We start from the raw sequence: 22,159 nt of genomic DNA on the forward strand, positions 1-22,159 counted from the left end.
ATGTGGGGGGGGGGGGGGGGACAGCGGCTGCTCCCAGGATTTGCCCAGGAAATCCTGGATTGTCCGGCAGCATCAGGGAACAACCAGCGGCCATCCAGGGGGATGTTGGGAGCGGAGGGACGAGGGAAGGACTCGAGGGTCGCGACCTCGGGGGGACGGGGGGGGTCCCGTGTCCCATTGGAGCGGGCGGGGGGGGTCCCGTGTCCCATTGGAGCGGGCGGGGGGGATCCCGTGTCCCAGTGGAGTGACCGGGGGGGGTCCCGTTGGAGTGACCGGGGGGGGTCCCGTGTCCCAGTGGAGTGACCGGGGGGGTCCCGTGTCCCATTGGAGTGACCGGGGAGGGTCCCGTGTCCCAGTGGAGCGGGCGGGGGGGGTCCCGTGTCCCAGTGGAGCGTCCGGGACACCGGGGAAGGGTCTGGGTGGTGGCCCTGGGGTGGCCACAGAGGTGACAGTGGGACCGGAGGGGTTGAGGGGGGAGGGCTCAGGGGGAGCTCTGGGGGTCTCGGGCCACCCCCAGGACACCCCAGGTCACCCCAGGTCACCCCGGACCTACCTGCGGGCGATGGGGCGGGGGGCGGGGAGGGGAGGGTGAGCTCCATGCAACCCGGAAATTCCCAATTCCCGATTCCCAGCCCGGAGATTCCCGATTCCCGGGGTCCCAGCCCTGCGCCCCCTCCCCCTCCTCTCCCACACTCCAAACAAACCAGGAACCACTTGGCGAACCAGATCCTTTTCCCTGTTAACCCTTTTCCCGCAGATCCCGGCGCCGGGGGTGCCGCTCCCATTCCCCAAATCCGGCACCGCTGCCTCTTCCCACCCTCCCCCACAGCCCTCGGCATCCCCCGATTCCCTTTTCCAGAGGTTTTTAGGGATCAGGAACAACCCCCGGGTCCCCCTCGGGGGTCAAACGGCCTCTTCCCGACTCCCGGAGGTGCTTCCCGTGGGATTTATGGATAATCCAGCGGCGGGGAGGAGCTGGGCACCCCCAGAGCACCGCAGGGCAGAGCGGGGGGGGGGGGGGGGGGGGTGACTCCGTGCCTCAGTTTCCCCGCTCCAAGGGCAGGAATTCCTCCTCCCCCCACCTCCCCGGAGTTTTCCCAGTTTTCCAACCCCGCTGCCGGCGGAACCCCACATCCGTGGGGCTGAATCCCAAATCCATGGGGCTGCCCCCACATCCCCACCTGGTCCCGGTTCCGGACGGATCACACACCTTGGACAATCCCAGCACAGGCGGATCCAGGCGGGATTTCATTTCCTGGGAAAAGCCAGCGTGGAACGAGTCAATCCCGGCCGGATTAACTCCATCCCGCTCCGGAGGCACCTGCGGGCTCTCAGCACCCCCGGCGGGCTGCAATTCCCACTTCCAGGAATATTCGGGAGCATGGAAAAGCTCCGGGAGCGCAGCAAAGCTCCCGCAACCCTCGGCCGGGGTGTCTCGGATCCGTCACCGCCAGCAGAAATCCCAGGAAAATCCCCAATTCCCCAGCCCGGAGCTAACCTGACCCCTGAGCTCCGTGTCCCTCCTGGATATTCCTCGGGATTTGTCCCGCCGGGAATGTGTTTGTTTAAACAAACGGGCGGAACGGGGACCTTTGCGCGGGATTCGGGAGGTGCCAGGAGGTGACACCTCCCGGGATCCGGCGGCGGCTCCGAACCCTGCCCGCTCCCGTCGAGCTCCAAAGGTTTTCCAGGGATTTTGTCAGGTCCCCGTCCCAGGTTCCAGGGCAGGGAATGAGCCTTTTCCCAAGTTTTGGGGTTTCAGTTTTGGCTCCGCGTTTCCTGGTTCCGCGGGTCCGCCCCGGAGTCCTCCGCACATAAACCTTTGGGATTAGGGTGGGATTTGGGAAGATGGGGTTTAAATTCCTGAAGGGAGGCTGGAATGGGTCTTTGGGTCCTTTCCAACCCAAGCCGTGATTCCGTGGTCGGACAAAAACTCCTTCCAAGGAGCCGAGACCCCAAAACGCCGGAAATATTCCAGGCGGAGTCCATGACCTCCGAGGTCTTTTCCAACCTTAATCATTCCATGATTTCCAAAGGGATTCTGGAACCGGCTCTTCCTCACCGGGGTCCCCTCGGGGGTCTCATCCTGCCCGATCCCACAGCTCCACCCCAGTGCCAGGCTCAGGAGCACCAGGATTTGGGATACAACAGGGACAACTCCTTTTCCCATTGTTTTCCCAACAAAACCTGCCCTAAACTCCCAATCCGGCCGCTGGGAATTCACCCTTTTCCAGCTCTAAATCCCACGGGAGCGGCACCAGGAGCCAGATCCCGGTGGGATCATCCTTACCTCTCATCCCGGTGAGGAGATTCCCGGCACCCTGGATTCCGAGCGAGGGGTGGGATGAGGGGGTGAGGAATTCCAGCCCCGGGACATTGTTCAGGGACAAAGGGACACTGTTCCCTCGGGATCTCCATCCACCAACACGGAATTCTTGGCTGTGGGGTGACCGGAGCCACCACGGAGGCACCAAATATTGGATTTTTTTGGGGGGGGGGGAGGGTGGGATTATCCCCAAACATCGGGATTTTGAGGCAGCGAACGCAATCTTTTTATTTTCCACGGAATGTTTGCAATTCCAGCAGCGTCACACGGAGAGAAGGCGATGGCCGGCACCGCAGCAGCTCCGGAGGGACGAACCCACGACCCCTGTGATCCCTGTGCCCAACCCCTGCAGGAAGCACAACTTCACTCCCAAACCTCCAAATTCCCCCCTGCAGAATTCCCCGGATAACCACCACCGACATTCCCACCTCCCACACCCCCCAGGATTCCCTCCCAGCCCGTGGATCCGACCGCGGCGCTGGGAAGCGACCCTGGAAGTGGAAGAATCCCTGCCAGGATGGGATCCACGGACAACTGGAGCCTTGGGATCGTGTCCGGAGCGCGGATCCGGCTAAATCAGCGGGTAGGAGGCGTAGCTGGCGATGCCGCAGTGGTTGGAGGCGTTCCGGATCATCCGGATGTATCCCGCGTCTCCAAAATGGATGCCCCAGCTTTGGGAAGGGGGAACAGAGATGGGGAAAAACTCAATTCCTGGGGAATTTTTTTGTCTGTTTTTTCTGGGAGAGGAGTGGCGGATTCGGGGCTGAATTAATGGATTTGTGGGATTTCTAGTCCCGTGTTCCCTTACGGGATCGTGGGATTGTGGAGGTTGGAAAAGAGTTCCGGGGTGGGAAAAGGAGCCTCATCCCAGTTTGGAATCGGGTGCGAGGGACCAGGATTGAGGAATGAGCCCTGGGAAGTGATTCCTGCTCCCCACACTTCCCCTCTGCTCTTCCATTTATTCAGTTCTCCCAGTTATTTTCCCGCTGGAGCAGCACCTGGATTGATTTCTGGGATTTTTTTACCCTTTAGGAGTTTCTGGATGCAGCCAGAATCCTCCAGGGCCCTCCCGGTGAAGGAAAAGTGGCATTTTGGGGGTGTTGGAGTGACATTCTCCGCTCGGAATGTGCCGCCATGGGGATTGCTGGGAATTTGGGGTGGCTTAATCCTTGTTCTTACAGGAGAAAGCACCAGAAGCCTGGAAGTTTGGGTTGGAAAAGCCCTTGGAAATCACAAAGTCCAAGGCTGCCAAGGCCACCACGGAACCCCACAGATTTGGGCAGCTCCAAACAGAAAATCGTGGAATTCTGGAGCGGGTTGGGTTGGGAATGGACCTTATGGATCATCATTCCAACCTTTCCATGGGCCAAGAAGCACCTGGAAAAGGCCCTGAGGGACAAGCTGGGAGTTTGGGGGTTTCCAGGGCTGGGAATTGGACTCTGATCTTTGTGGGTCCCTTGCAGCCAGGAATATTCCAGGATTCCCGGTGGATCTCAAGGGTTTACCTGTTCTTCACCAGCCAATATTCCTTGTTGTCCAGGGAGCCGTATCCCACCACCACCACCCCGTGGTTCACCTCCTGCGAGCACTGGGGGTCGTCGTACACCCCTGGAAGTGGGGGGAAAACCCGGAATTCCCACCGATCCCAGCCTCCCTCCAGGAATTTACCCCTAACCTCCCAAATCCCACCCAAATTCCGAAGGTTTCCTCACAACAGGGGCTGAAAGAACGGAAGAAGGTGAGTTTGGGTTTGGGTTTGGGTTGGAAGAGCCCTGAAGACCTCAAAGACCACCCCCATCCCGTGTTCCAACCTCCCTCCAGGAATGAACCCCCAACTTCCCAAATCCCACCCAATTCCCGCTGTCCCGGAAGGTGCCCAAGCTGGAAGAACGCACGGAATGGGCTTTGCCCCATCACGGAATCACAGCTTGGGCTGGAAGAGCCCTAAAGCCCATCCCATCCCAGCCTCCCTCCAGGAATGAACCCCCAACTTCCCGAATCCCGCCCGATTCCCCGATATCCCGGCCGGAGCCCTCACCGGAGTGGTAGAGGAAGAAGCTGGGCCGCGTGGCGTCGATGGCCACGGCCACGGGGCCCACGGTGGCCACGGCGTCCCTGAGCGCGGCCTCGTCACCCTGGGGCAGCTCTACGAAGCGGGAGCAGGAGGCGGCGCGGGCCGAGGCGTTGTAGCGGCACGTCCCGTTCTGCCGGGAAACGGGAATGAGCCGGCGGAATCCGGGGACGTTCCCAACCCCACCCCGGGCTCCACGGGTTTGTTCGGATCGAGGGTTTCTAGATATGGATTATGGAGGTTCCTGGAGGATCCTCAGCCCAACCTTTCCCAGAGGATTCTCCGCCCTTTTTCCTCAAAAACATCGCTCCAGCCCCTTCTCTAAGGTTGGGATTCCCTTCGCAATCCTAACTAAAACCAGCACAAGCCTCCGTCTTCATCCTCCTCTTCCCTGGAGTCTCCATCCTCATCCTCCCCATCCACTTCTGGACTCCAGGAACGGCAGCTTTTCCCTCTGTAGCTCCACATTTGGAGAGTTAAATCCCACTTTTCCTTGGATGGAGCTGTTGTTGCTCTGACCCATTTCCCAGGATCGTGTTTTCGGGAGGCTCCTGACCCATTTTTTCCTCCCCTCCAGCTCGTGTCCCGAGGAATGGTGAAATAACCAGGTAGGAATTCCATCTCCTGGTCCAGTCATTCCCCTCAAAATAGTCCCGAGGATCCTGGGATGGGTTTGGATGAGGAGCAAAGGTGCCACCGGGAAACCCGGGAAGAGGGAATGGGGTGGGAGAGGAGGAGGAGGAGGAGGAGGGGGAGGAAGGAAAGCAGGAACAGAGCGAGCTGCCACAGCACTTCCATGCGTTTTCCTGGAGTTTTCCAAGCGCTTCCAGGCCCACCTGAGCCGTGTAGGGATAAGATTCCTCGGACTCGATGCCGCCGTTGTCGATGATGTACTGGAACGCCTCCGTCATGAAGCCCCCGGCGCAGCCCTTGTTCCCGTACATCCCGGAGCAATCCACCAAGTTCTGGGCGCTCAGAGACACCAAATTCCCGGTTTTCAGCTTCACCTGCGCTTCCAGAGCTCCCACGGCGCTGAAAGCCCAGCAGGATCCGCAGGCGCCCTGGGAAAAGAAGCCGGGAGAGGCTCAGGAGCTGCCCCAGGGATGGCCGGGAGGATCCCGGGGCGAGGCTCACCTGGTTCTTCACCTCGGTCACGCATCCCTTGTCCCGCCAGTCCAGCGCCTCCGGGATGTCACCGACGGGCCGGGATTGGGATTGGAATGCGGAATTCCGACGGGGACGAGGACGGACCTGGAGCCCCGTCAGCGAAGCCGCCACCTCCTCGCTGGTCTGGGGGGAAGGAAAATTCCAGCGGGTGATTCCTGCTCTCTGTGAACACCAGCTGGAGGTGTCGGAGTGGGAATTCCGAGGTGGTAGAGTTGGGTTTGGGGAATCCTCAACTCCTTGGTTCTTTTCCATTTAATTTCCAGATTTTCATCAGAAAATTAAAAGCTCAGCTCCAGCTCCTCAAATCCCTGGAAGCTCGGTCATTAAACCCCATCTCAACTTTGGGACACGGAAGAGGGATGATCCATAAACATCCCAAATGACCAGGACGGCTCCGTGTGCCCCAAATCCCACCCCAAGGAGTTCTTTCCTCACGGAATTCCGGAGCAGCCCATCCCTGGATCCCACAAGGATGGGCTGAGGGGGATGTCGGGAGTTTTCCCACCCCGGACCCACTGATATCCCGGTTCAGCCGCCCTCCGGGGGGAATTCCAGAGGGCTGGAAGTTGCTTCCCGCACCCACCATGTCTCCCAGGTGGTTCATTCGCAGCGTGTAGGAGCGCAGCCCCAGGGAATGCTCCAGGTTATGGAGCGTCACCAGCCACAGGTTCTTCTCCCACGTCAGGCGACGGAGGGAATCCTCCTGGAATTCCAGCGGGGCCCTGTGAGACCCAGGACGGCCCCTCCGGAGCCATCCCGCCCCAGTTCATCCCAGTAACGGCTGTTGGGAGCTCCAGGTGGATCATCCCCAGGGACCAGCAGTGCCAGCGGATCTTCTCCGAGTGGTGGTCACCCCCCAGGAGAACCCCAGGAAATCCTGGGATATTCCCAGGACACTCCAGGACCCCTTGGACACCCCCCGGCCCCCCACCCCCCCCCCCCCCCCGTGACATTCCCACCTGGGGCTTGTATTCCTTTCCGTAGGATTTTTTCCAGAGCTCCCAGTGCTGGTCCAGTGCAGGGTCGGGGTGTCCCAGTGCCAGCCCCAATAGGGCCAGCAGGGCGACGGGAGCCAGCGGCTCCATCCCAGGATTCGGAGAGGGAACGCCGGGAGCCGAGGACTCGGAGCCGGGATTGACCCCTCAGTGACAAATCCGGTCTGGGCAGGGAGGTGACAACAACACCCCGGTGACCTGGTGATGCCACCCGCCCGCCCGGACACGCATCCCAAAATTCCCTCGAGGGGACAATCTGGGAGCCAGCCCCGTGTCCGTGAGGACAGGCCCGGACACATCGGAGCCGCCCTGTCCTGGGGACCCTCCCGGTACCTGCTGGGACAAATCCCTGCCCAAAAAAATCCCCAAATTCCTTGGTTTTATCCAACCGATGCCCTCCAGGACGGGATACACCGACAATCCCACAATCCAAGAGGAAGCTCAGGGTAAGACAGATCCCAAATCCACACCAATCCACTTTCCCCCCCCGAGTTTTACTTCCTCAAAGCGCTCCTGGGGGGAGGGGTTTAAAACACAAAACCGGCTCAAATCACCTCCAAAAGCTGCTCCGGAAGGGCTCCGACTTCCAGCGCCAGGCGGGGCTCGGGGAGGGGGATCCGGGGATGGCTCCGGAGCGTTCCCAGCGCTGGGACCCTCCGGGATTTGGGGTGCTCGGTGCTGGTGCCTCAGGGAGAAATCACGAGCCAGGAAATGAGGGAATGAGGAACCGAAAGTCCCGATTTTGATTTCGCTTCAGATCCGGGGTGGGTACAGGGGCTGGCGGCTCCGGAAAGCAGCCGGGGGAGGGGACTTGTCCTTGCAGTACCCCAAAAATCAGGGATGAGGCTCCCACTGGAGCTGGAGTGGGGGGGGGGGGGAATCCCAAAATCCATCTCAGGTCCAGGCTCACCCCAGCCCTGATCCCACCAGAGCCAGATCCGAGGGAAACATCCCAGTTATTCCCTTTTGGATGGGAAAATATGGATGGGAAGAGGATCCACGTTAGGACCAGAGACACGAATATTCCCAGTTATTCCCATTAAACCACAGCCAGAAAAGGTTTATCCGCGTGGAATTCCCATGGAATCCAGCTGGAGCATCCAAGGGGGGGACAGGAGGGAAGATTTGTCCCACCCCAAGGTGGTTGTGGCACCAGCTGCACCTGGATTCCTCAGGAATCATGGAATGAGCCCACGGATCATGTCCACAGCAGGGACACCTCAGCTCAGACACTGCCAGGGATGAGGGCAGCCACAAATTCCCTGGATAACCCATCCCGGTCCCTCACAGGGAAGGAATTCCTTCCCCAAACCCCATGAATCCCGCTGTCCCTGCAGCCAAGAACCAGAACTGACCCATTTTGGGTATTTTATCCAAAATTTATTGGTGGGAAGCGGAAGGGGCTACAGGGACCGGGCGGAATTCCCGTCTCCGTCACATCCCGGCTCGCTCAGTGCTGCTTCCGCCGGAACGAGCAGCCTGGGAAACAAAACAGAAAACCTGGGAATGCTGTAGGGTCTTTGCATCCGTCTGGGAATGGGAATCCCAGGTCTCCCAACCCAAATTTTGGGGAATTTGCCGCCAAGGGCTCCGAGGAGACATTTCAGCCCAAAATGGACACCATTCCGAACCCCTCCCCGGGATTCCAACCCCCCCAAGAATTCCAAAACTCTCCTGAGGGGAAAACCAACCCCCTCCCAGTTTCCATGAGCCCCCTGGGATCCCGCAATCCCCCCTGGAATTCCATAACCCCCAGCCCCCAAGGAGGAACCAGCCCTTCCCAGCCTTCCAACTCCCTCCAACAGCATCCACAACCTCCCCACACCCTGTTCCCCCCACCGGGGTCCCAAAATTACCCCTCCCCCCAAGGATTCCCAGATCCCCCCAAAGCCCCCCCTTGAGCGACACATCCCCACGGAACAGCCCCGGATCCCTCCATCCGCCGGGATTCCCAAAACTCCCCCCCTCCCCCGGGGTCACCCACCCTCGGTGAGCCGGGCCTTGCCCCCCGTGGGCTGGCACAGCACCGTGGAGCAGCCCACGCAGAGCACCACGGTCTGGGCATGGCTGAACACGGTCGTGATCTTGTAACAGCCTGTGGGGACAGCGAGGGGACAGCAGAGTCACCCAGGGGGGACAGCAGAGTCACCCGTGGGGGGACAGCAGAGTCACCCAGGGGGGACAACAGAGTCACCCAAGGGGACAGCAGAGTCACCCAGGGGGGACAACAGAGTCACCCAGGGGGGGACAGCAGAGTCACCCAGGGGGGACAACAGAGTCACCCAAGGGGACAGCAGAGTCACCCAGGGGGGACAGCAGAGTCACCCAAGGGGGACAGCAGGGTCACCCAGGGGGGACAGCAGAGTCACCCAAGGGGGACAGCAGAGTCACCCAGGGGGGACAGCAGGGTCACCCAGGGGGGACAACAGAGTCACCCAAGGGGGACAGCAGAGTCACCCAGGGGGGGACAGCAGGGTCACCCAGGGGGGACAGCAGAGTCACCCAAGGGGGGGACACCAGAGTCACTGGGGAGGACAGCAGAGTCACCCAGAGGGGAACACCAGAGCCACCCGGGGGGGACAACAGAGTCACCCAGGGGGAGACACCAGAGTTACCCAAGGGGGGGGGACACCAGAGTCACCCGGGAGGGACCCCGCGACACGTGGAGAGGAAGCCCAGGGCACCAGGGGGACACCGGCAGGGACCCCGTGACACGTGGAGGGACACCGGGACAAGGAAAGAAACACGTGGAGGGACACGAAAAGGGGACCCCAAGACACCCGGGGGACACATGGAAGAGATGTCGGGACATGGGGAAACACGTGGAGGGACCTCAGGACACAGGGAAGGGCAGCGGGAGAGCGGGGACAACACCGGGACACGGGGAGGGAACCCTGGAAGGCCCCCGGTGCCCACCGGGGCACTTGACGTCCATGAAGTAGGAGTTGGGGCTCTGCACCAGCCGCTTCTTCTTGTGCTTGCGCTTCTCCTCCTCGGGGGACGGGTGCAGCAGGTCCTTGGCGAGCTGCGGGGACACGGCGATCGGTCAGACCAGGGGACACCGCGGGGACACCGCGGGGACACCGCGATCACTCCCGTCCCCCCCCCCCCCCCCCCCGTCCCCTCACGCCTCTGCCGCCATCTTGGCGCACCCCCCCCTTCACACCCCTCGCCCCCAGCGCCCCGCGCGCCCCCGGTCCCACCGCCCCTCCTGCGCCTTCCCCGCGCCCTCGCGCCCCTCCCTGGCCCCGCCAGGCGCGGTCCCGCGGGGCTCGCGGGGGCGACAGCGCCAGAGCAGGGTCGGGCCGCACTCACGGGCATGGCGGCGGCGGCGTGAAGGACCGGAAAGGGACGGGCTCTGCCCCGCACCGCCATTTCCGCTGTGGGGTGGCCCCAGGGGCGGAAGTGGGGCGGTGCCATCTTGGGACGGTAGGGTGGTAACGCCATATTGGGAAGGTCGCTCATTTAGCCACCATTTGGGGAGGTCGTTAAAGGTTTCGCCACTTCGGGGAAGGTCCTTCTTAGTGCCGCCATTTGGGACGGTCGTTTCCACTGTCGGAATTTGGGAAGGTGCCTCATTCTTGGTACGGGCGTTCCTGTTTCCGCCATTTTGAGAAGGTCGCTGTGCTGCCGCCATCTTGGGAGGGCCGCTCCGCGCCCGCCATTTTGGGTCGGTCATTTGAACCGTCGCCATCCCGGGAAGGTCGCGGCCGCGCCATCTTGGGAGTGGCATACCGGACTCGTGACGTCAGGCGAGCCTTGCTGTGACGTCACCAGGGCGTGGCGTCACCGCGGAGGGCGGGGCCGCAGCCAGGCCCCGCCCGGGGGGGGCCGGGCCGGTCCCGGTGGCGGCGGGCGGTGGCGGGGGCCATGGCCAAGGCCTACGACCACCTCTTCAAGCTGCTGCTGATCGGGGACAGCGGCGTGGGCAAGACTTGCCTCGTCATCCGCTTCGCCGAGGACAACTTCAGCAGCACCTACATCTCCACCATCGGTGAGTGGGACCCCCGGGACCCCCCCCCCCCCGCCCCATCGGGACCTTCCCACGGGATCCACCCCCCCCCTCCAACTGGGACCCACCGGGATCGCCCAACCCGGGACCCACCGGGATCCCGCAATGAGACCCCCCCCCCCCCCCAAACCTGGGACCCTCCGAGGCCCCCCGGGACCCCCCAGTGAGGCCGTCCCCAACTGGGAACCTCCGGGATTCACCAGGACCTCCCAATGGACCCACCGAGATTCTCCGGGACCCCCACGCTGGGACCCCCATCCTGGGACCCTTCCGGGATCCCCCAGCAGAGATTCACCGGGACCCCCCTCTCTGGAATCCCCCGGGACCCCACTTGGACCCACCGGGACCCCTCCCAGAACCCTCCAACCCGGGACCCCACCGGGACCCCCACCCTGGCACCCACCGGGACCCCCATCCCGGGATTCACCGGGACCACCCCGTCCTGGGACTCCCAAAACCCTCCGGGACCCTTCACCCTGGGACCCCCACCCTGGAACTCACCAGAACCCCCCATCGGGACCCCCTTCGAGGAACCCCCACCCCGGGATTCCCCGGGATTCCCCCCGTCCCGGATTTTGCCCCCCCCGTTCCCGGGGTGCCAGATGGTTACTGGGCGCCGGGACAGCGGCACTGGGAGCACTGGGAGGGGACCGGTTCTGCTCCCCCCTCCCTCCCAGTGCCCCCCTCCCTTTTCCCCAGGGATCGACTTCAAGATCCGCACTGTGGATATCGATGGGAAGAAGATCAAGCTGCAGGTCTGGTGAGTTGGCGGAGGGAGGTCAGGGGAGGGTGTGGGACCCCCAAATTCCCCCAAAATCCCCAAAACCGCCCCGTTTCCGCAGGGACACGGCGGGACAGGAGCGCTTCAAAACCATCACCACGGCCTATTACCGCGGAGCCGTGGTACGGGGAGGGGGCTGCATCTCGGAGGGGGGGCCCTGGGGGCGAGGACCCCACCCCAAAACCGCGGGCAGGGGGTCCGGGCCTCCCCCTGACCCCCGATCCCCCTCAGGGCATCGTCCTGGTGTACGACATCACGGACGAAAAATCCTTCGAGAACATCCAGAACTGGATGAAAAGCATCAAGGAGGTGGGTGGGGGGATTTTGGGGAGGTGCAGGGGGGGGAGGTCGGGGGAGGGTCGTGGGGGTCCTGCCCGTGTTTTCCCCTCCCTCCCCAGAACGCCTCGGCCGGGGTCGAGCGGCTCCTCCTGGGCAACAAGTGCGACATGGAGGGCAAGCGGAAAGTGCAGCGGGACGCGGCCGAGAAGGTGGGCGGGGGCTCGGGGGGAGTCTGGGGGGGCTCTGGGGGGCTGCGAGGGACCCGGGGTGCTGGGGGAGCCTGGGGGGGTCCATGGGGCTGAGACTGGGGGAGGGGGGTGGCTCTGTGGGGCAACGGGGGGTCTGGAGGAATCTGGGGTTGGGGCGTTCTGAGGGCTGGGGGGTCTTGGGGATGGGGCTCTGGGGGAGTCCATGGGGCTGGGGGGTGTCTGTGGGACTCGGGGTGTTTGTGGGACTGGGGGGGGGGTCACAGGAGGGTTGTGGGGGCTCCGTGGGGATCACAGGGGGGTCGCGGTCCCTCAGCTGGCGAAGGAACACGGGATTCGCTTCTTCGAGACCAGCGCCAAGTCCAGCGAGAACGTGGAGGAGGTGAGGGGGGGGTCCCGGGGTGGGGGAGCTGCTCCCCCAAGTTCGGTGGGGTGGCGGGGGTCCCTCCCTCCTCCTGGGGGGGTCCCTGGGCGCTGCCCCCCATCACTGAGCAGCCCCCTGTCCCCCCCTCCAGGCCTTCTGCACGCTGGCACGGGACATCCTGCACAAATCCTTCCGGAAAGCCGTGAGTTGGGCCGGGATTGGGGGTGGGGGGCAGGCGGGGGACCCCCACCCTCACTGACCATCCCCCTCCCCCTCTCTTCGCAGCCCCCCGGCGGCAGCAGCAGGGCCCTGCTGGAGCCCGGCCCCCCCAAAAAGGCCGGCGGGAGATGCTCCCTGGGATAGGGGCTCGGGACCCCCCCGAGACCCCCCCCGGGAACCCCGGGGCAGCGCAGGCGCCTCTCCGGGGGGAATTTGGGGGGGATTTGGGGCTGCCCCCCCTCCCTCCTCGTGCCATAAAGCCCCGCTGTGCCTTGTCCCGGCTCCGGAATCTCTTTGCGGGGGGTTGGAGGGGACGGAACGTGGTCAGGGTGGGGATGGGGATGGGGATGGGGATCGGGATCGGGATCGGGATCGGGACCAGGATCGGGACCGGGACTGGGATCGGGATCGGGATCGGGACTGGGATCGGGATCGGGACCGGGACCGGGATCGGGATCGGGACCGGGATCGGGATCGGGATCGGGATCGGGATCGGGATCGGGACCGGGACGGGCGGCGGCGAGGCCCCGCCCAAGCCACGCCCACAACACCAAATATGGACCGAGGCCACGCCCCCAGGGAGCCACGCGTCTGGAACGCGCAGCGAAGCCACGCCCACCCTCAAGACCACGCCCCCAGCCCTGGCCGAGTCCTACGGACACAAAACACCTCCCCTTCACCCATATCCACGACCCTAATTAATCCCCAAACCACGCCCCTAATTACAATCCAAATCACGCCCCTAATTAAACCCCAGTCCACGCTAATTATGTCAAAGCCGCGCCCCTTTTCCCGGCCACGCCCCCTCTCCCATTGGCCCCGCCTGTCCCTCCCCGGTACCCGCCGCGATTCCAACATGGCGGCGCCGCCGTCGCGGCGGGGCCGGGCCCGGTAGTTCCCGGAGGATCCCGGCGCTTCCTGAGGGTTCCCGGCGGATCCCGGCGCCCCGATGGGGCCCGGCGGCCTCACGGTGCTGCTGGCGGTGCTGAGCGCGGTGCCGAGCGGGCTGCGGTGAGGAGGGACCGGGGGGAACCGGGAGGTGGGAGGAGCGGGCCCGGTGCGGGGCCCTCACGGCTGCGCTTCTGTGCCCACAGCCCGGCGGCGGCGGCGGCGGCGGCGGCGGTGCCAAGTGAGGAGCGGCCCGGTGAGAGGGCCCGGGCCGGCGTTTGGGACGGTCCCGGGGGACTCGGACCGGGGTCTGGGGGGCTCGGACCGGGGTCTGGGGTGCTCGGTCTGGTCCCGGCAGGCTCGGACCGGGGTCTGGGGGGCTCGGACCGGGGTTTGGGGTGCTCGGTCTGGTCCCGGCAGGCTCGGACCGGGGTTTGGGGTGCTCGGACCGGGGTTTGGGGTGCTCGGTCTGGTCCCGGCGGGCTCGGACCGGGGTCTGGGGTGCTCAGACCGGGGTTTGGGGGGCTCGGACCGGGGTTTGGAGTGCTCGGTCTGGTTCCGGGGGCTCGGACCGGGGTCTGGGGTGCTCGGACCGGGGTTTGGGGGGCTCGGACCGGGGTTTGGAGTGCTCGGTCTGGTTCCGGGGGCTCGGACCGGGGTCTGGGGGGCTCGGACCGGGGTTTGGGGGGCTCGGTCTGGTCCCGGCGGGCTCGGACCGGGGTTTGGGGAGCTCGGTCTGGTTCCGGGGGCTCGGACCGGGGTTTGGGGTGCTCGGACCGGGGTTTGGGGTGCTCGGTCTGGTCCCGGCGGGCTCGGACCGGGGTCTGGGGTGCTCGGACCGGGGTTTGGGGGGCTCGGACCGGGGTTTGGAGTGCTCGGTCTGGTCCCGGCGGGCTCGGACCGGGGTTTGGGGTGCTCGGTCTGGTTCCGGGGGCTCGGACCGGGGTCTGGGGGGCTCGGACCGGGGTTTGGGGTGCTCGGTCTGGTCCCGGCGGGCTCGGACCGGGGTTTGGGGAGCTCGGTCTGGTTCCGGGGGCTCGGACCGGGGTCTGGGGGGCTCGGACCGGGGTTTGGGGTGCTCGGTCTGGTCCCGGCGGGCTCGGACCGGGGTCTGGGGGGCTCGGACCGGGGTTTGGGGGGCTCGGACCGGGGTTTGGAGTGCTCGGTCTGGTCCCGGAGGGCTCGGACCGGGGTTTGGGGTGCTCGGTCTGGTTCCGGGGGCTCGGACCGGGGTCTGGGGGGCTCGGACCGGGGTTTGGGGGGCTCGGTCTGGTCCCGGCGGGCTCGAAGCGGGATAGATCGTGGGCTGGGGGAGGGATCTGTCCGGTAGCTGGGGTCTTGGTCTGGGGCTCTGTCCGGTCACGGGGGGCTCCCGGCCGGTTCCCCCTGACGGGATCCCCCCGCAGCGAGCCCCGCGGTGGCCACGCCGTGTTGGCGAGTGGAGCAGTTCGTGGTGGCCCAAGAGTGCACGCGCTGCTCCGGCTTCCAGATGGTGAGTGCGGGTCCCCGGGGGCTGGGAGGGGTTGGGGTCCCCCCTTTACCCCGGGGGTCTCTCCCTGACCGACCCCTCCGTCCCCGCGCTGGCAGAAGACGATCCTGGCCTGCGGCCCCACCGGCTTCATCGAGAGGATCAACTGCGCCTCGTCCCACCGGGATGAGTACAAGAGGTGGGTGTGGGGCTGGGAATTGCTGTGGGATCAGGGGCTCGGGACTCCTGTGGGATTGGGGCTGGGAATGGTCATTCGTGTGGGATTGGGGCTGGGAATTGCCTTGGGATCGGGGCTGGGAATGGTCATTCTTGTGGGGTTGGGGCTGGGAATCGCTGTGGGATCGGGGCTGGGAATGGCATTCGTGTGGGGTTGGGGCTGGGAATTGCTGTGGGATTAGGGGCTCGGGACTCCTGTGGGATTGGGGCTGGGAATTGCCGTGGGATTGGGGCTGGGAACGGTCATTTTTATGGGATTGGGGCTGGGAATTGCCGTGGGATCAGGGCTGGGAACTTTTGTGGGATTTGGGCCCAGAATTACACTGGTTTGGGGACTGGGGGCATTGGGGCTGGGAATTCCTGTGGGATTAGGGGCTCGGGACTCCTGTGGGATTGGGGCTGGGAATTGCCGTGGGATTGGGGCTGGGAATTCCTTTGGGATTTGGGCCCAGAATTACATTGGTTTGGGGACTTGGGGCATTGGGGCTGGGAATTCCTGTGGGATTAGGGGCTCGGGGCGCCTGTGGGATCGGGGCTGGGAATTCCCATGGGATTGGGGCATTGGGGCTCCTGTGGGATCGGGGCTGGGAATTCCCATGGGATCGGGGCTGGGAATTCCCATGGGATCGGGGCGTTGGGGCTCCTGTGGGATCAGAGCATTGGGGCTCCTGTGGGATCGGGGCTGGGAATTCCCATGGGATCGGGGCCGGCATTCCCACGGGCCGTGCTCCGCAGCTGCCGCTCAGCCGCGCTGGAGGCGCAGCGGTTCTGGCACTTCGTGGGCTCCGCTCTGGGCGTGGCGGCGGCGGCGGCGGCGCTCGTGGTGCTGCGGCAGCGCGTGCTGGACCGGCGGGCGCTGGAGAAGGTCCGCAAACAGATCGAGTCCATTTAGCCAGAGGTTCCCGAGGGGTTGGAGCCGGGAATTCCGCTCGCCCCGAGTGGCCACAGGAGAAGCAGCCCCTGCCTTGGTGCTCGGAACTGGAATCCCTCTGGGATCTGCCCTGGGAGAGCATCCAAGGGATTCCCCGGAGCGGGATGTGGAATGAATCCTGGTCGCTGCTCCCGGAGTGATGCTGTGTTTGTCCCTTGGGGAGGATCCCTGTCCTCCCCAGCACTGGGATCTGCTCTGGGATCATCCTGGGCGTCCCCAGGGTCCCACTCCAGGAGAGGGATGTGGAATAAATCCTGGTCATTGTTCCTGGAGTGACACTGTGTTTGTTTCATGGGGGCATCCCTGTTTCCTCCGGCACTGGGATCTACCCTGGGAGCATCCTGAGGGTCCCTGGGGACCCACTCTAGGAGCAGAATGTGGAATAAATCCTGATTAATGACCCTGGAGCAGCACTGGAATGTTTGTTCTCTGGGGCGTCCCCGTGCCCTCCATTCCCGACCCCCCAACATTCCATGGGGTGCAAACAGAGTGTGGCTTTATTCTGGAGTGTCCCCCCATCCTGGGGTCTCCCAGTCACATCTCATCCCCGTGTCCCCGTGTCTCTGTCCCCACATCCCGCCGGGAAGAATTGGTCCCTGGATCCCTCTGGGGGGGGCGAATCCCATCCCCAGGCCCCCCCTCGGCTCCATCCCCCACACCAGATCCCAGCTCCATCCCCGACATCCACCCCAGGAACGGGGATTCTGCGGCCGGTCCCGGCTCCCGCCGTGTCAGGATGTTCCTGGAGATCACTGCGGGAACAGGGAATGGGATGGGCAGCGCCGAAACGGGGGGCGGGGGGCGGCGGGGGCTGTCCCCCCCCTATCCCTGCGCTCCCGTTACCTCCGGTGGGTCCGAGGCCGTCCCGGCTGCCGCCCCGGCCGAACGGGCTGGAGCTGGGGAGCAGGATCAGCCCCAGGGACAGGAGCAGGATCTGGGGGAGGGATGGGAGCCGTGAGCCCCGGAGCGGCGCCGGGAGGCCGGGGGGGGGGTCCCAGGGGGGGTCCCGGGGGGCTCCCTGGGGGCCGTACCAGGACACAGGTGCCGGTCTGGGCGGGCTTTGTGGACGTTTCCTTGATCAGCGCCTGGAGCTGCCGCAGGAGTGACCTGCGGGAACGGGGGGTCAGCTCCGGGCCCCTCCTGGTGCCATCTTCCCGGTGCCCCCTCCTGGTTCCGTGCCCCGCCCAGAGACCCCCTCCCAGTGCCTCCTCCCGGCTCCGTGCCCATGCCAGAGCTCCCGTTTTCCCCCCCCGCGCTCACCCGTTGCTCTTCTCCAGCTCCTGGACCTTTTTCCGCAGCTCCTGGTTCAGTGCCGAGCACGCGGCCGCCCTGGCCGGACAGAGACAGGGACAGTGACAGGGAGGACACACCTGGGCGCGTCGGGATAACGGGAATACCGGGAAGGCATCGGGATAACGGGAACGCCGGCCCCACCTGCTCTCCAGCCCGTCCAGGTATTCCTTCTTCCTCCGCCGGCTGTCCTGCGCCGACTGCTTGTTCCGGATCTTTCTCCGCACCTTCTTCAGGAGCCGCTCCTCGGCCTGGGGCACGGAGGGGTCACTCCTGTCCTCCCCCGGTGCCCCCCCGGCCCCCCGTGTCCCCACACACACCTGGGTGAGGGGCAGGTCCACGGGCAGGGTCACCCCCTCCTGCGCCAGCAGCCGCTTCTCCTCCTCCGTCAGCCGGAGCTGCGGGACAGGGATGGACTGGGGGGTCTGGGCTGAGCTGGGGAGGGGTCCGGGGATGAATTGGGGGGTGCAGGGACTCACCGCGGGTAGGGGCTCGGGGCCGGGGGCTCGGTGAGGGGACAGCTCGGTGCCGGGGAGCAGCGCGGGGTACAGGGGGGTGCTGAAGTCGCAGACCACCTCCAGCAGCACCGGGGGGCGCCCGTCGGGCCGGGGGGGCTCCGGGCTGGTGCCGAGGCCGCAGACGATGTCGGGGTTCACCGTCAGCCCCAGCAGCTCCTCGGCTCCGCTGCCCTGAGGGGATACCGGGGACACGGGACGGGGATCCCCGGGACGTCCCCGGTGTCCCCGTGGGGGTCCTGCCCAGCCGCGCCCCTCCCACCCCCACTCACATCATCCTCCGGGAGCCTCAAGGTCTGGAAGCTCAGTACCGGCACCGGGAGCGAGGGGGGATCCAGGAAGAGCCCGTCCGGCTCCGGGAGCTCCGGTGCCTCCATAGGAGTTCCCTGGGGACACCCCCGCGGGAGCCCTGGTGCCCCGATGCCCGGGGATGAGCCCCCTGCGCCCCCTCCTCGGGGTCCCCCGATCTCCACCGCGGTCCCCGGTGGTGCCGCCGCCTCCTCTCGGTGCCGGCGCTGGGCACCAGGATCTCCGGGATCCCGGGGAATCCAGCCAAGTCCCGCCCCGTGCCGGGAAGGGCCGGGATCATCCCTCCCCCAGCGGGGCTCGGGGCACTAGGGGCAGCGGGGGAGGGTGCGGCTGCCCCGGTACCGCGTCCCGGAGGGTCTCGCGGGGGAACCGGGAACGGAGCCGGGCTTGGGGCAGCTCCGCTGCGGTCGCCGGTGGCTCCGGACCGGGGCCGGTGCCCCCCGCATCGCCCGGTAACGGAGCCCGGGAGTGGAGGAACGGGGGGATGCTCCCAGTAACGGGGTCCGGGAGTGCAGGAACGGGGGGATCCTCCAGGTAACGGGGTCCAGGGCGGGACACAGCGGGGACACCGAGGATTCCCCCGCCCCGCCCGGCCGAGCGGACACGTGCGCGCTCCCGGGGCCGCGGGGCCGCGCGGGTTCCGCTCGCTCTCCATTGGCTGCGGCGCACGTCAATCAGTGACGCCACCGGGGAGCCTGCGTCGCTATTGGCTGAGTACGCGGCGCCGGCCCCGCCCCCCGGAGTTCCCGGGACGCGGTTGGGATGAGGCGAGCGGTGAGTGCGGGGGAGCGGCGGGAACGGCGGGAACGGGGGGTCCCCGTCCCTCATCCCGGCCCTCAGTCCCTGCCCTCGATCCCGATTCCGATCCTACTCCCCGAAAACCCGATCTCTGACTCCCGGTCCCGGACCCTATTTCCCGATTCCCGGGTCTCGATCCCAATCCCGTTCCTTGGTCCCGGTCCGCGGTCCCGGCTCGCAATCCCGGTTTTTGATCGTGGTCCCAGTCCCAGTCCTGGTCCCCAGTCCCGGTCCTTGATCTCGAACGCGGTCGGTGGTCCCCAGTTCCCCATCCCGGTCCCGGAAAAACCAGTTCCCGGTCCCGGTGTAGGAAACCCGGATCCTGATCCCGTTCCTTGATCCCGGTCCTGGTCCTTGATCCCGGTGCCCGGTCCTTGATCCCGGTCCCTCTCCTTGTTTCCACTCGCCGTCCCTCCCCGCCGCCCTGTCCGTGTCCCGGGGGCCCCGGGCGGGGGGGTCGGCGCCGGGTGAGTCACCGGGGCCGGGGGGCGGCTCTGACCGGCCCGTCCCGTTCCAGCCCCGCTTCCCGGGGATGCGCAACGCGGCTCGGAGCTTCCCCGGCGGCGGACGCTGAGCTCCGGCAGCGAGATGGACACCGGGACCGGGGCCGCGCTGGCCTGGAGCCCCGGGGCGGTCTCGCAGCCCCCGCCCGGGCTGGGGGTGAAGTTGGGGTCGCTGGTGGTGCTGCTGCTGCTGCCCCTCGCCTGCGGCCTCGCGCCCCTCTGGTGCTTCCGACAGCCCCCCGGTACCGGGGGTCAGGGGGACCTGGGGGGTCCAGGAGGGTCCGGCGGGTTCGGGGCATCCCGGGGAGTGGGGGGGTCTCAGAGGCTCCTGGGGAGGCTGGGGGGGGGAGCAGGGATTTGGGGGGGGGGGGGGGGATTTGAGGGGTTTTGGGGGTCTGGGGGATCCTTGAGGGGATCATGGAGTCGGGGGAGTCTGGGGGGTCTCAGGTCGTGGGGGGGTCGTGGGTGTCTGGGGGATCCTGGGGGCTCGTGGGGTTTGGGGGTCTCAGGGTTCTCAGGGGTTCTGGGGAGTCTGGGGGTGTCCTGAGGGTCTAGAACAGTTTGGGACTGAGGCTGTCCCCACATCAGGGCTGTCCCCATGGGGCCTTATGGGGGTGCAGGGCTGAGAGGGGCTCTCATTGGGGTCTCTGCCCCCCAATTTCCCCCTCCAGACCCCCGCAGCCCCGTGCTCAGCCTCGTGAGCTGCTTCTCCGGCGGGGTTTTCCTGGGCACTTTCCTGCTCGACCTCCTGCCTGACTACCTGAGCAGCATCGCTGCGGCGCTGGAGGGGCTGCGCATCACGGTGAGACCCCCGGGATGCCACCGTGTCCCTGTCCCTGTCCCCACGGCTGTCCCCATGGCCGGGATCGGGGTCAGCAGCTCCGGCTGCTGGGCTGGGTGGGGAGGGGGTGGCAGGGACAGCGACAGCGGGGATGGGACGGTGAGAATGGGACAAGGACAGGGGATGGACAGTGCAGGGTGGACAGCAGGAATGAGGTGGTGGGGTGAGGACACGGAGGATGGGGAAGGGACAGCGGACACAGGGACAGCAGCGCCGCTCCGGAGCAGCCGGAACGGTGACAACATCCCTGGAGCCGCCGGGAGCCCCTTGTGCCCCCCGTGCCCCGCATGACTCATGGAAAGATCCTTCCTCTACCCTCTGCTTCCCCTTCCCCACTGACCCTGCCCCCCTTCCCGCAGCTCCAGTTCCCTCTGCCGGAGTTCATCCTGGCCATGGGCTTCTTCCTGGTGCTGGTGCTGGAGCAGGTGACGCTGGCGCAGCGGGAGCTGGCGGAGCCGCCCGAGGAGTCGCGGGCGCTGCTGCCCAACGGCTGCATCCAAGCCACGGCTCCCGGTGGGCCCGGGGGCTCGGTGGCATCACCGGTGCCGGTGGCCGGTGCTCCCGGGGCGCTGCGGGCTGGGGCGCTGGCTCTGGCCCTGGCGCTGCACGCGGTGCTGGAGGGGCTGGCGCTGGGGCTGCGCCAGGGCGACGCGGCCACGCTGCGGGTGCTGCTGGCCCTGCTGCTGCACAAGGGTGCCGTGGCCTTCGGCCTCTCGCTGGAGCTGCTGCGGAGCCGCCTGCGCCCGCCCGCCGTGGCCTCGTGCCTCGTGCTGCTGGCCCTCATGTCCCCGCTGGGCGTTGGCGTGGGCACGGTGCTGGCGGCGGGCGCGGGGCCACGGCAGCACTTGTGCCGGGCCGTGCTGGAGGGGTTGGCGGCCGGGACCTTCCTTTTCGTTACTTTCCTGGAGATTCTGCCCCAGGAGTTGGGGGTGCCCCAAAACCGCATCCCCAAGGTCATCCTGATCCTCGCCGGCTTCGCGTTGGTCAGCGCCATCCTCTTCGTCAAGGGGTGAGATCCCCCCAGCCTGGGATGCACACCCCCCCCCCCCGCCCTCGGAGAATCCCATGGAATTCATGTACACCCCCTGCATCCTCTTTTCCGAAGTGCCAAAGTGTCTCTCCCATCGTTGTGCCTCAGTTTCCCTGTCTGAACCATCCTCTTCCTCAAGGGGAGACCCTGTCCGGCCTGGGATCCCCCATTCTTGCTCTCGGACACGCCCTCATATCCCACCCCGCACCCCCTTTTCCGAAGTGCCAAAGTGCCTCTCCCAGTGCCGTGCCTCAGTTTCCCCGTCTGCACAAGGGACCGGTGCTGTGACCCCCGCCTCAGGATCCCCGGAGGGGGTGAGCGTTTCCCCTCCCCCCCCCCCCATAACCACAAGTGCCCTTATGGACCCCTCCGGATTTGGGGGTGTTGGATGAAGCAAATAAAGGACTGAACCCACAAGTGCTGCCTCTGCCTGGGGAGGGCGGGATGGAATTTGGGGTGCGTGTCAAAGTGTCCCCCCCTTGCCCCCCAGGAAATGTGGGCTGGGGGAGTCCGGTTCCCCCTAATTTGGGGGGTGTGGGGGTGTCTGCTCTGTTCCCAGGCAGGGGGCGGGGGGTGACCCCGGTGTACCCCCCCAATGCCCCCCCCCATTTCAGAGCCCCCCATCCTTGTTCCCCTCAATCCCCGCAACAGCCCAGGCCACGCCCCTTCCAATGGCCACGCCCCTTTCTCCGCTCCCCGCCCGGCCGCCGCGCGGTGCTCTCCGGGACTTGTAGTCCCCGGCTCCCTCACCGCCCAGTACTCCGTAACCTGGCGCCTCCATTTCCCAGCGCTCCCTGCGTCGCGCCCGGACAGACCGGTGGGAGTTGTAGTCCAAGCGCTCCGCACACCCCGTTGTTGGCGCTGCCCGCCGAACTACAGATCCCGGCGTGCCGCGCGCGGCGGCGGCGGCGGAGCGGCGGAGCGGGGAA

At 66.0% G+C, this 22,159-nt stretch overlaps 6 protein-coding genes and 1 long non-coding RNA gene across 10 annotated transcripts; 4 read left to right on the forward strand and 3 right to left on the reverse strand.

Moving 5' to 3' along the window:
- Window positions 1–2,528: 2,528 nt before the first annotated feature.
- On the reverse strand, window positions 2,529–7,278 carry CTSS (cathepsin S). 2 transcript variants are annotated; one of them, XM_032093267.1, is made up of 8 exons: window positions 7,114–7,278; window positions 6,524–6,723; window positions 6,148–6,267; window positions 5,532–5,687; window positions 5,234–5,458; window positions 4,365–4,530; window positions 3,832–3,934; window positions 2,529–2,997 (listed from the first exon to the last, which is right to left on the reverse strand). In XM_032093267.1, the coding sequence occupies exons 2-8, from the start codon at window positions 6,647–6,649 to the stop codon at window positions 2,898–2,900; spliced, it is 996 nt and encodes a 331-aa protein (XP_031949158.1). In that variant the 5' UTR covers window positions 6,650–6,723; window positions 7,114–7,278; the 3' UTR covers window positions 2,529–2,897. The 2 variants fall into 2 exon arrangements, with proteins under 2 accessions (XP_031949158.1, XP_031949159.1); XM_032093268.1 differs by lacking the exon at window positions 7,114–7,278 and adding an exon at window positions 6,893–7,012.
- Window positions 3,933–5,869, forward strand: LOC116436332. 2 transcript variants are annotated; one of them, XR_004236977.1, is made up of 2 exons: window positions 3,933–4,064; window positions 4,148–5,869. It is a non-coding gene; the product is annotated as an uncharacterized LOC116436332 (long non-coding RNA). The 2 variants fall into 2 exon arrangements; XR_004236976.1 differs by having other exon boundaries at window positions 4,199–5,869.
- Window positions 7,279–7,917: 639 nt separating the features above from the next.
- RPS27 (ribosomal protein S27) lies at window positions 7,918–9,978 on the reverse strand. Its single transcript, XM_032093316.1, has 4 exons — window positions 9,875–9,978; window positions 9,476–9,584; window positions 8,544–8,654; window positions 7,918–8,038 (listed from the first exon to the last, which is right to left on the reverse strand). The coding sequence occupies exons 1-4, from the start codon at window positions 9,932–9,934 to the stop codon at window positions 8,010–8,012; spliced, it is 309 nt and encodes a 102-aa protein (XP_031949207.1). The 5' UTR covers window positions 9,935–9,978; the 3' UTR covers window positions 7,918–8,009.
- A 387-nt stretch (window positions 9,979–10,365) lies between these two features.
- RAB13 (RAB13, member RAS oncogene family) lies at window positions 10,366–12,695 on the forward strand. Its single transcript, XM_032093294.1, has 8 exons — window positions 10,366–10,553; window positions 11,271–11,331; window positions 11,414–11,474; window positions 11,584–11,661; window positions 11,751–11,840; window positions 12,154–12,219; window positions 12,353–12,403; window positions 12,487–12,695. Exons 1-8 carry the CDS (start codon window positions 10,430–10,432, stop codon window positions 12,562–12,564), a joined length of 609 nt encoding a protein of 202 aa, XP_031949185.1. The 5' UTR covers window positions 10,366–10,429; the 3' UTR covers window positions 12,565–12,695.
- A 531-nt stretch (window positions 12,696–13,226) lies between these two features.
- JTB (jumping translocation breakpoint) lies at window positions 13,227–16,345 on the forward strand. Of its 2 annotated transcripts, none has more exons than XM_032093311.1 (5): window positions 13,227–13,431; window positions 13,515–13,564; window positions 14,715–14,800; window positions 14,896–14,975; window positions 15,749–16,345. In XM_032093311.1, exons 1-5 carry the CDS (start codon window positions 13,370–13,372, stop codon window positions 15,903–15,905), a joined length of 435 nt encoding a protein of 144 aa, XP_031949202.1. In that variant the 5' UTR covers window positions 13,227–13,369; the 3' UTR covers window positions 15,906–16,345. The 2 variants fall into 2 exon arrangements, with proteins under 2 accessions (XP_031949202.1, XP_031949203.1); XM_032093312.1 differs by having other exon boundaries at window positions 13,515–13,549.
- Window positions 16,346–16,423: 78 nt separating this feature from the next.
- Window positions 16,424–18,355, reverse strand: CREB3L4 (cAMP responsive element binding protein 3 like 4). Its single transcript, XM_032093270.1, has 8 exons — window positions 18,022–18,355; window positions 17,714–17,923; window positions 17,555–17,632; window positions 17,379–17,485; window positions 17,205–17,273; window positions 16,976–17,051; window positions 16,788–16,878; window positions 16,424–16,696 (listed from the first exon to the last, which is right to left on the reverse strand). The coding sequence occupies exons 1-8, from the start codon at window positions 18,124–18,126 to the stop codon at window positions 16,479–16,481; spliced, it is 954 nt and encodes a 317-aa protein (XP_031949161.1). The 5' UTR covers window positions 18,127–18,355; the 3' UTR covers window positions 16,424–16,478.
- A 294-nt stretch (window positions 18,356–18,649) lies between these two features.
- Window positions 18,650–21,647, forward strand: SLC39A1 (solute carrier family 39 member 1). Its single transcript, XM_032093271.1, has 4 exons — window positions 18,650–18,832; window positions 19,374–19,601; window positions 20,031–20,161; window positions 20,560–21,647. Exons 2-4 carry the CDS (start codon window positions 19,445–19,447, stop codon window positions 21,211–21,213), a joined length of 942 nt encoding a protein of 313 aa, XP_031949162.1. The 5' UTR covers window positions 18,650–18,832; window positions 19,374–19,444; the 3' UTR covers window positions 21,214–21,647.
- Window positions 21,648–22,159: the final 512 nt, after the last annotated feature.

The sequence above is a fragment of the Corvus moneduloides genome, chromosome 29 (assembly GCF_009650955.1).
Source record: "Corvus moneduloides isolate bCorMon1 chromosome 29, bCorMon1.pri, whole genome shotgun sequence".
NCBI lineage: Eukaryota > Metazoa > Chordata > Aves > Passeriformes > Corvidae > Corvus > Corvus moneduloides.